The sequence below is a fragment of the Bos mutus genome, chromosome 9 (assembly GCF_027580195.1).
Source record: "Bos mutus isolate GX-2022 chromosome 9, NWIPB_WYAK_1.1, whole genome shotgun sequence".
NCBI lineage: Eukaryota > Metazoa > Chordata > Mammalia > Artiodactyla > Bovidae > Bos > Bos mutus.
This window is the reverse complement of record NC_091625.1, coordinates 96,104,003-96,114,409: the sequence shown is the minus strand read 5'-3', so window position 1 is coordinate 96,114,409 and position 10,407 is coordinate 96,104,003. Positions and strand designations below refer to the sequence as shown.

The following is a 10,407-nucleotide window of genomic DNA, read 5'->3' as shown; positions in this document are numbered from 1 at the left end:
GGATCGATTGTGGGGCCGGGTGAGGGAGCTACCCGCACACACGGGGGGATGCGACAGTAAATACAGCGACTCACCCGGGGATTCTTCCGGGGAGCAGCAGGGTTCAGGGGCCGGGGAAGCGCCTGGCTGGGAGCTGGTCCCACCAGCAGAGGTCTGGACCAGAGGCTGGTCCCCTTTCTAAAGTACACTCACCCTTTGACTTTTGGTCGGGGTTTTGCTGAGCTGGCTGCAGCCTCGCTCAGCGACGACCGAGCAGCGCAGGAAAGAACCTCGGGATCTCTCTGCCCGGAATCATGCCGACGGTGGACGACATCCTAGAGCACATCGGGGAATTCAACTTTTTCCAGAAACAAACGTTCTTCCTCCTCTGCCTGATCTCGGCCGCCTTCACCCCCATCTACGTGGGCATCGTCTTCCTGGGCTTCACCCCGGACCACCGCTGCCGGAGCCCGGGGGTGGCGGAGCTGAGCCGGCGATGCGGCTGGAGCCTGGCGGAGGAGCTCAACTACACGGTGCCGGGCCCGGGACCCGAGGGCCAGTGCCTCCGCTACGAGGTGGACTGGAACCAGAGCACCCTTGGCTGCCTGGACCCGCTGGCCAGCCTGGCTACCAATGGCAGCCCCCTGCCCCTGGGCCCCTGCGAGCAGGGCTGGGTGTACGACACGCCCGGCTCCTCCATCGTGACCGAGGTAGGTGACCGTGGGACTTAAAGAGATGGAGAAAACAAACAGCGCAGCTTTCCTTAAGGAAGAACCCGGGGAAGCCCAGACGTGGAGTCAAAGGATCTCATAAAATTCTTGTTTCCAACCGAAACATGCCGCCTCTTACTTGTCTAGAGCGTGAGTTAGTTGAAACTTCAAATTATGGCCATAATTATTCTAGTGTATGCAAGTATCAGTATAAGAAATAAACAAAAACATATCAGAATTCCTGGAAATAATGCCAGGAAAGGGGAAATTTCAAAGCCTCAGGCTGAATTTCTGGAAGCTGTACCCTCCATCTGCCGTCATATGAATGGACAGACACGCAACAGCTCGTAGAACTCACCTGATTGGGGCCTTACTGTGATACAATGTACTTTTCTCTCAATGGTTAACTTTCTTCTCTTTAGTTTGCTCAAAGTATACATGTCAAACCATTTGGGGTTGGATCTTTTGCTATGGTACTATAGTTTATTACAAACCACACTTGACATTCCTACACTTGCCCTTCCCTGGTGGCTCAGAGGGTAAAGAATCTGCCTGCAGTGCAGGAGACCTGGGTTTGAGCCCTGGGTTGGGAAGATCCCCTGGAGAAGGAAATGGCAACCCAGTCCAGTATTCTCACTTAGAGAATTCCATGGACAGAGGAGACTGGCAGGCTACAGTCCATGGAGTCGCAAAAAGTCGGACACAACTGAGCACTAACACACACACACACAGTTGACATACATCTGATTGTGAGGCCTCTTTTCCATAAAAAGGAAAAAAATGGAGGCTTGATGTTTAAAAAAAAATTATTGGAGTAGAGCCAATTTACAATATTGTGTTAGTTTCAAGTGTGCAGCAAAGTAAATCACTTATACATATATATACATTCACTCTTTAGATTTTTTTCCCACATAGACTATTGCATAATATTGAGTAGAGTTCCCTGTGCTCTGTAGTAGGTTCCTGTTAGTTGTCTATTTTATATACAATAATGAGACATGATTTTATTGGAGGCAAAGGAAAATAAGGGGACAAGATTATTCTACAAAGAAAGCCAGGTGCTTGGCTTAACTTAAAAGGACCACTTGGACTATGTGAAGATACTCTGTCTGAACAGACATTTAGGTAGAAGAGCCTTTTCTAAGGATCTAAAGTGGTCTGACAGTTACATGAAACGTGAAGGATTGAAGATTTAACACCGTACAATTTTTTTTTCTTCTTCTTTTTATTTATTTATTTATTTTTTAAATTTATTTATATCAATTCCCCATCCTGAACCCTCTTCCCTCCTCCCTCCCCATACCATCCCTCTGGGTCGTCCCAGTGCACCAGCCCCAAGCATCCAGCATCGTGCATTGAACCTGGACTGGCATCTCGTTTCATACATGACATTTCACATGTTTCAATGCCATTCTCCCAAATCTTCCCACCCTCTCCCTCTCCCACAGAGTCCATAAGCCTGTTCTATACATCAGTGTCTCTTTTGCTGTCTCGTATACAGGGTTATTGTTACCATCTTTCTAAATTCCATAACACCGTACAATTTTTAAGAGGCCTTACAACTTGGCTCATCTCACTCATTCATACAGAGATGAGGAAACTGAGGTCCAGGGCAGAGAAAAATTTTACCCCAGACAGTGAGAAGGCCTTCCCAGGTGGCTCAGGGGTAAAGACTCTGCCTCCCAATGAAGGAGACACAGGGGATATGGGTTCAATCCCTAGGTAAGGAAGATCCCTCGGAGGAGAGAATGGCAACCCACTCCAGTATTCTTGCCTGGGAAATTCCATGGACAGAAGAGCCTGGCGGGCTACAGTCCACAAGATTGCAAAGAGCTGGACATGACTGAGCCACTGAGCACACAACGCACACACAGAGAGAGAAAGTTAGTTTTAAGCCCTAGAAACCGCATCTCCCAAACTCCGGGCCGGCACTGGTGACTCCTACAACACTGCCTCTTGTTCCAAATGAGAGCAAAGGCCACAGCCCTGAGCAAGATGCTAATTCCCCTACTTTAAAGAGACACCAAACTGCCCAACTTCCTTGAGGCAGCACTTGTAATGTGTCCACACACCTATTGCCTCTGTGCATTAAAATTAGAAAGAGGAATGGTTCGTGCACAAGTAATTACCTAATTTCAGCTGATTTAGCCAAAATCAAGTTTAGCCTGATGACATACCACCAGATAGAAAGCTAAACAGGCTGCTGGTCAAATCTTCAGGTTGTGTAAAGAAAATTAACACAAGCAAGGAAAGAGTTGGGTTATTGTCATCCAGATACTCAGTGCAATACAAGGAGTGCCTCCCGTGTCCCTTGGGCTGAGTCGCATCTAACAGGACTTGTTTTCTTTCTCTCCCCACTCGGGACCCCTGCGGCCCCTCGCAGTTTAACCTAGTGTGTGCCGACTCCTGGATGCTGGACCTGTTTCAGTCGGCGGTGAACGTAGGATTTTTTATCGGTTCTATGAGTATCGGCTACATAGCAGACAGGTAGGTGTGCCACAGAAGTGGCGGAATTGAAACCCTCGGAGGAGAGCACCCGCCCCCGCTTGAATGCCCTCCTGCCCCACAGCACACCGGCCACGCTTCCCTGGATGGTCACGACAGTCTTAGAGTTCTCCTGCCACTCCGATAGCATGACCACTGTCTGTATTTTCTCATTCTGGGGGCTCATTGAAGGATGTTTCATCATCGGGTAGCAGTGTTTCCTTGTGGGCTGTCCAGAAGCTGAGGGTGAGATGGGAGAGATGACAGATGAAAGATGACTGGACCCCTTTCGTAATCCCGACTCTTCCTTTGGCTTCCTGCCATCCCCCTGGTCATGCACCTTCGGGGCCTCTTCCCTCTTCCCTCTCAAGTCCCAGAGCCAGGTAGAATCTCACTATTGTTCTCACCTGAGCCCAAGGGGGTGCAGGATTCCTGAATCGGGGCCCCAGAGCCAGATGTAATTGTTGAGTTGGCCAGAAACTTCCTTTGTGTTTTCCCTTCTGATCTTACAGAAAACTTTGAATGAACCTTTTGGTTAACCCAATATATGTGTGGAAGTACAATATAACACTGAAAGGGAAGCAGGGTCTCCACACTGACAGAGGTAAATATTCGATTCCATGATGTCACGTCCCAAGAGATAAATGAAGGGGGACTTCTCCAGGTGGGACGCATGGCCGGTGGTCCTCTCACTTGGGTCTGAATCTTCAGGAGCTTGGTTTCAGTGGCTTGTACCAATCCAGCTCTTCCTGGGTCGCTTATTTATCCATCGTTTTGTAATCCCACATTCACTGTGCTGAAAGTTGCTCATAATGTGCATCTTTACTCATTGATCTAATTGATCAATGATCAATTAGACATTGTTAGGAGTCCCCTAAAGAGAAAGGAAAAGGAGGGCTTCCCTGGTGGCTCAGGCAGTAGAGAATCTACCTGCAATGTAGGAGACCAAGGTTCTATCCCTGGGTCAGGAAGAGCCCCTGGAGAAGGGCATGCCAACCCACTCCAGTATTCTTGCCTGGAGAATCCCATGGACAGAGGAGCCTGGCGGGCTACAGCCTATGGGGTCACAAAGAGTTGGACATTACTGAGTGACTAACAAAGGGAAAGGAACAAAAAATCGGCTCTATACTTGGTGAGCACCTTAGCTAATTTGGCCATCAGAGCTATAATGTCTGGGTGTGTTTTGTACGCCAGGCAGTGTGAGCAACATTTTAAACAGTATCATCCTCTTAAATTGTTAGTCCGCTAGTGAGATAGCACTGCATAACTGAGCAATGCCTATATAGTCTCATAACTTATTATAAACTACACGTTTAATTCTGAAATAAATGGTAAATATGCCTGCTGCCTTCTCCAACTCTATCTTTGGTACAGATAAACCCACACCTGTCAGTTTAATATGAAACGTAGGTGGGACATTTTGTCTGATGATACTGCGTTGTCTGTCTGGATTAAAACCGGCAAATGTGTTAAAGATGAATCAGGCTGGCTGAGTCAGTCACACCTCAGGGGCATCTGAATGTTCACGGCCAGGACTCCCTGTGGCCACAGGCAGGAGGGGAGTGACAGAGAGGGCGCTGGTCTGAGGCAGCCCCGGGCCTCGTGCCTCTTCTGGAACTGCCTGTGCACCTTCTTCCAGAGGCTCTTCTTGGGACTCTGTGCTGCGAAGAGGCTGGTGAGGTGCAAGGGGAAGGCATTTGCTTTCACTAGTATTGCCACTGAACTGAGAGAGGTGGTTTGGAGATGACCCTTTAAGAAGGAAGAAGCACCCTAACGAGGGCGGTCCAGAGTCCACCCTGCTCCAGCGTGTGGCTCTTCGGGTCCCTGGCCCCTGGCTCCCTCTCCACTCCCGCCTGCACTGGAGAGAGCAGACTCTAACACTCAACTCGCCAGCACAGAAGTGAACAAACAGGTGACTGAGCTTCACAGTTGGTTAAATAAATGAGTTAATTATTCCCGTCCCACTCAGAGAGTAGGAACCGGGTTATAATTCTCTCCTGACGGTGCATTCCTGATTTACAATCCCCGGGTGATTATCCACCTTCTCAAATGACTTCATCATTTTGTTCCTTTTGTTGAAATCTCCTGTGTAAAGCTAATGAGTCATCATTCTTCCCCCCACAAGCTGTGCACATCCCTTTATTTCTTTTTCTTAAACTGTCTGAAGTCTGGTTGGTTATTACCCCTTTCTCCTCTGCTGTGTGCAGATAAGGGTATGGAATGAGGTGACCGCCAGAGGGGTCCAATGAGGACGCTCTATTTTTGCACACTCAACACCTGTTTCTGCACAACTCTCAGGTTTTATACAATGGGACAAGAATCTCATGGGAACCCATTTGATGCTACAGATTAAACAAAATAGATTGCGATAAGGAATTTTAAAAATGTGACCTGACAGCTGAAGGAGTGAGGAGTCTTTTAAGAGCTGCAGTGTCTTTTAGAAGAAAGCCAGGAACAGCAAGCCAGACTTCTGAGGGTCAGCTTTGCAACCCTCCGGTGGGAGGGAGGGAGGAAATATGCTAGAGACTTTGGAAATGAGTCTTTCGTAACGTGTCCCATTTGTTTCATCATCCAAACCGCCTAAACAACGATTGTGAGAATCACCTGACGTAAAAAAGTAATCGATCAGCGACTCCAGGGTTTTTACTCAATGATCAGTCATTTAATGTCAGGCTTGTAAATGTTTTATTTTATTTTTTTATTTTTGACCATGGGATCTTAGTCCCCTGACCAGGGATCAAACCCATGCTTCTTGCTTTGGATGGAAGGCAGAGTCTTAACCACTGGATTATCAGAGAAGTCCCATCAGGCTTATGAATGTTTAACAACTGACTCTCTAAAGGAGAAAGGCCTGACTTGTAGAGTTTGCAGATCTCCATGCTATCCATGCTCCCATGGTGGTCCATTTCAAGCTACCAAAGTGAGGTGATGGAACACAGAGTTGGAGAAATATGCACCATCCTATGGCATTTCCACCATACAAATATAACAAGATGTAAAAGACCTCATGAGCATAGATAAATACTCAAACATAGTAAAATAATTAGAGATGGAGAAAGAGATGGTTTGCATATTTACTACACTAGCTTTTAACGCAATTTACTTTAGAGTAAGTGTATACTTTCATTTTTCATAATGGTGCATTTAACACTCAGCTCACAAATTTTCTGAAAGTCTATCAGTCAGTTCTCGAGAGTCACCACTATGCCGTTCAAATTTCAAAATGGAACCAGATCCAAACAGAATCAGAGTCCCAGTGGGTTGCAGTCAAGCTCACCCAGCTCTGCAGAATCTTCCAAACCAAGCTGCCCCTACCTCCTATGCGCCAGTCATTGTACGTCATGGTGTGCTATATCTCACTAGGATCCTAACAGCCTTGAAGAGGGGAGTTATTGTCCACAGTTTGCACAGGAGGAGACTGAGGCTCAGTGAAATGAAAGCACGCTTCCCAAATGCTAACGTGCATGTCAACCACCTGGAGGGTTTGTTAGAATTACGATTCTGATCCAGTGGGTCTGGAGTGGGCCTGAGGATCTGCCTTTCAAACCACCCGCTGGCGATACTCATATCCCCAGGCCACAGTCGGAGTGGCAAGTAGCTAAAGGATTTACGAAGCCAGCGGTACAGGAGTCCACCCACTCCCTTTGATTTTCTCTCTTTCTTTCATTTAACCACTTAAGTGGTTCTATTGTAGGAGGGCAGGAAGGTGGGGATGTCTCAAACCAGTCTCCCGAACCTCCAGAATTTCTTCCAGCCCTGCTTTACTGTTTTAATCGCCTTGTGTCCATCTGTGAAATTGTCCCCTAGTGAACTGCATTAGTAGATTCGAGTTTCTGAAAGTTCCCACACTCTGAGTGTCAAATGGTGAATGCCCCCTCTCATCAGCCATGGGATTTTGTCACCTAGGGGAGCACGACTGGGGTGCTTTGTGGTCACCCAAGTCAACTTTGGAAGTTGAAGAAATCTCCTTTGAACACGTGCTTATAAATTCTTTGAGGATAAGTGAAGGGGGTTGGGTAGGAGAACGTGGAAAGAAAGGCTAAAACGTTGTGTTGAGTTGTGACTTTGGAAGGCTGTGGATAAAAGGCTAAGAGGGTATACGTTTACAGTGGGGAACAGTTGACTGAGAATTCAAAAATGATGTAGTCAACACAGAGTTTTAAGAAGTTTGGCAATTTACATCAATTCCCAATGGGACTGCTTGATCTTTAAGTTTCAGATTTAAAGCATTAATAATACCCATAAGACAGCTCACAGGATAAGGCTCAGAATATTATCTATAGCCCTTGAGAAAAGAGCTAAAGGTCTTGACTGTGCTTAATGATGACATTATTATTTAGTCTCCTTTGGCTGCTGTCCTTTGTTTCTGCATTTCTCACTTCTCTGATTGAACTCATTCTTTGACTAAAGTTTTATGCAGACAGGAGGCAGGGAGAGGGCATGGTGGTGTGGGGTGGGGGCAGGAAGCATACGGTCCTGTTCTGTTTCCGTAAAAGACAAGGTTAAGCCCGGGTTCCATGTTTTCCTCTACTCTGTACTGAGACACTCCCAGGTCCTTAAAGCAATGAAACCCAAGTCCCCATAATAAAATGTACAGGAGCTCTCCGGCTAGGGGACTCCACGACAAAGGCCTAAGGGACGGGAACACATGAGGTGAGGGCATAAACAACCGTTTCCATGGAGACACACAAATACCACGAAGTCCAAAGGCAGTGTTGAAAATGGATACGGAAATTCACCGAACACTGAGTTTTGTTTTTTCTAAAGCAAAAGCTCCTGGGTGGGCAGTTGAGTCTGTTCATGGAGAGGCCCAGCTCATGTGATGATGGAAGGCTTAGATAGGCCCTTGGGGCATTCAGGACCGGGGGGCTCGAAGAATCTCCCCTCCCTGAGTACCCTCCGCAGTGTGGGGCTGAGAGTTTCTGCAGCCCAGAAAGGGTCTCGCTGTTTACATATCGTGCCAACAGAACAGACCCGAAGTCAGGGATTCTCTTGGAGGGAGTCAGTCTGTACCTCTTGAATTTCCATCCTTCAGAGTTGACCCCCACTTTAGTTAGAGTTCCATAGCTTGTGTGAATTTTCTACAACCTTCGTGAATCTAATCTGATGCCATTCCCTCTCTTCGTTTTCTCTTCACAGGTTTGGCCGTAAGCTCTGCCTCTTGATTACAATCCTCATAAACGCTTCATCTGGAGTGCTCATGGCCATCTCCCCAAACTACACATGGATGCTAATTTTTCGCTTGATCCAAGGACTGGTCAGCAAAGCAGGCTGGTTAATAGGCTACATCCTGAGTAAGAACACTTGTGATTTTAGCTGTGGGAACAAAGGTTGGCTGGCAAAATAGTCAGTCTGGTGGGGGAAGCTACACAGAAAACTGGACTCAGCTTCCAGACAACGTTGAAAGATTTTTCTTTCTGTATCAAAACAATTTCTAAAATCTTTTCACTAGACTCATTCTACATTCCTCCTAGAAAGAAAACAATGCAACAGGAATGCCATCCAAATTCTTGTATAATGCTTTAGGAATTTTTGTTTTCTGTACCCTAGGGTGTTCCATAGAGAGAAAATCGAGCCTACCAGGCTCTTCTGATTGTTGTTCTGTCACTAAGTCACGTCTGACTCTTTGCGACCCCATGGGTTCCAGTACACCAGGCTTCCCTGTCCTTCACTATCTCCCAGAGCTTGCTCAAACTCATGTCCATTGAGTTGGTGATGCCATCCAACCATCTCATCCTCCGTCGTCCCCTTCTCCTCTTGTCCTCAATCTTCCCCAGCATCAGGGTCTTTTCCATCAAGTTGGCTCTTCAAATCAGGTGGCCAAAGAAGTAGAACTTCTGCTTTGGTCCTTCTGATGGATATTCAGAGTTGATTTCCTTTAGGATTGACTGGTGTGAACCCCATGAACTTTAGTACCAGGCTCTACAGAGAGAATATTCAATGGGAAACATGCTAGATTTATAAGAGACTTTATTAGTTTGAGTACATCCACTCTAGCAAACCACAGTTATCCTCAAATTATATGCAAGGAAACTGAGGATGCAAGTACTGTGGTCAATCTCGGGCCCTCAGCAAGCCACTTGTGGGACCAGGAATATCATTTACATCCTACCCATTAGGAGCCAGAGCTATGCTTAAGCTCCATGGATTATAGGAGAATATTTGCATTATAACAGCAGGGCATCTTTAAAGTGATATTAAGAAGACTTACCACCACACTTAGATCTTGGGAATTCACTTCATCATTGCTTTTCTTTTGGGCACATTCAAGTAGCATCCACACAAAGGGAAACGGACTCTGAAATTTAAATAATAATAATAAATCTCTCATTTCACACAAGAGAACTAGAATATCTGTGCTTAAAAATTGGCCCAGGAGAGGGGCCAATAAATCTGGGGGATTCTATGAGATGAGGAGGAAATGGCGCCTTTAATACTTTTATGTCCCTGTCACGGTAGTCCCCTGATCTATGTGAGGACAATAAAGAGATGAATGCATGCGGTTATTTGATGAGAAACTTGGTTTCTGAAGACATGACATCGAAATACGTAGCATTTGAATGTAGATTTTGGCCTCTTCTCAGTAATTTCTCCTCCAGTCCCTCCAGTGTCCTTATGGTGCTCTTGCCATGTGCCCTTTTTCTACTTTTCTTTTCTACTTGCTACCCCAAGACCTCATCCATGACCCCAACCACTTTGAAGGACAGATGTTTCCATTTATTATGTACACAATTTCATCTCTCTTTGTAAGTACTTTTGGATAGTTCACAGTACTTCATAGAAATAATTTCAGAGAACATTTCTATTTGGTTTATAAATAGCTGAAATCTTTAACATGATAACCAAACATTTAGCAAAACTCTGTGGTTCATGGAATATCTGGCATGTCAATTTTAGAATGTCTGTGATATAAAAATGACTATTTCCTAAATCCATGTACCATAGACTTCATACATCTGTCATGGTATATGGCGTAGGATAAGGCAATAATTATACCATGTGCAGTGTTATGCCTTTAAACCAGCTCTTAGAGAATAAAAAATCTGATTCATAGGGTTTTCCAATTTCTAAGTTGTGAATACTCACACCATGACTGATTTTAAGATACCAATGGGTTAAAAATCAGCTTGCAAAATTCCTAAAAATTAGGTCTTGCCAGTCAGTACTAGCTGATTTCGGTCAACTTGGAAACCCACCCCCTAGGTTTTCAAGCCATTTGCACACATTAACAGGA

At 45.8% G+C, this 10,407-nt stretch overlaps 1 protein-coding gene across 1 annotated transcript in view; it reads left to right on the top strand.

Annotated features, from left to right (window-relative positions):
- The first annotated feature begins 293 nt into the window (after positions 1-293).
- SLC22A2 (solute carrier family 22 member 2) overlaps positions 294-10,407 on the top strand; it is a 36,449-nt gene continuing 26,335 nt past the window's right edge. The window contains exons 1-3 of the mRNA XM_005900395.3: positions 294-689; positions 3,073-3,176; positions 8,313-8,467. Of these exons, the coding sequence (XP_005900457.2) occupies positions 294-689; positions 3,073-3,176; positions 8,313-8,467 (655 nt within the window). The remainder of the gene's footprint in view (positions 690-3,072; positions 3,177-8,312; positions 8,468-10,407) is intronic.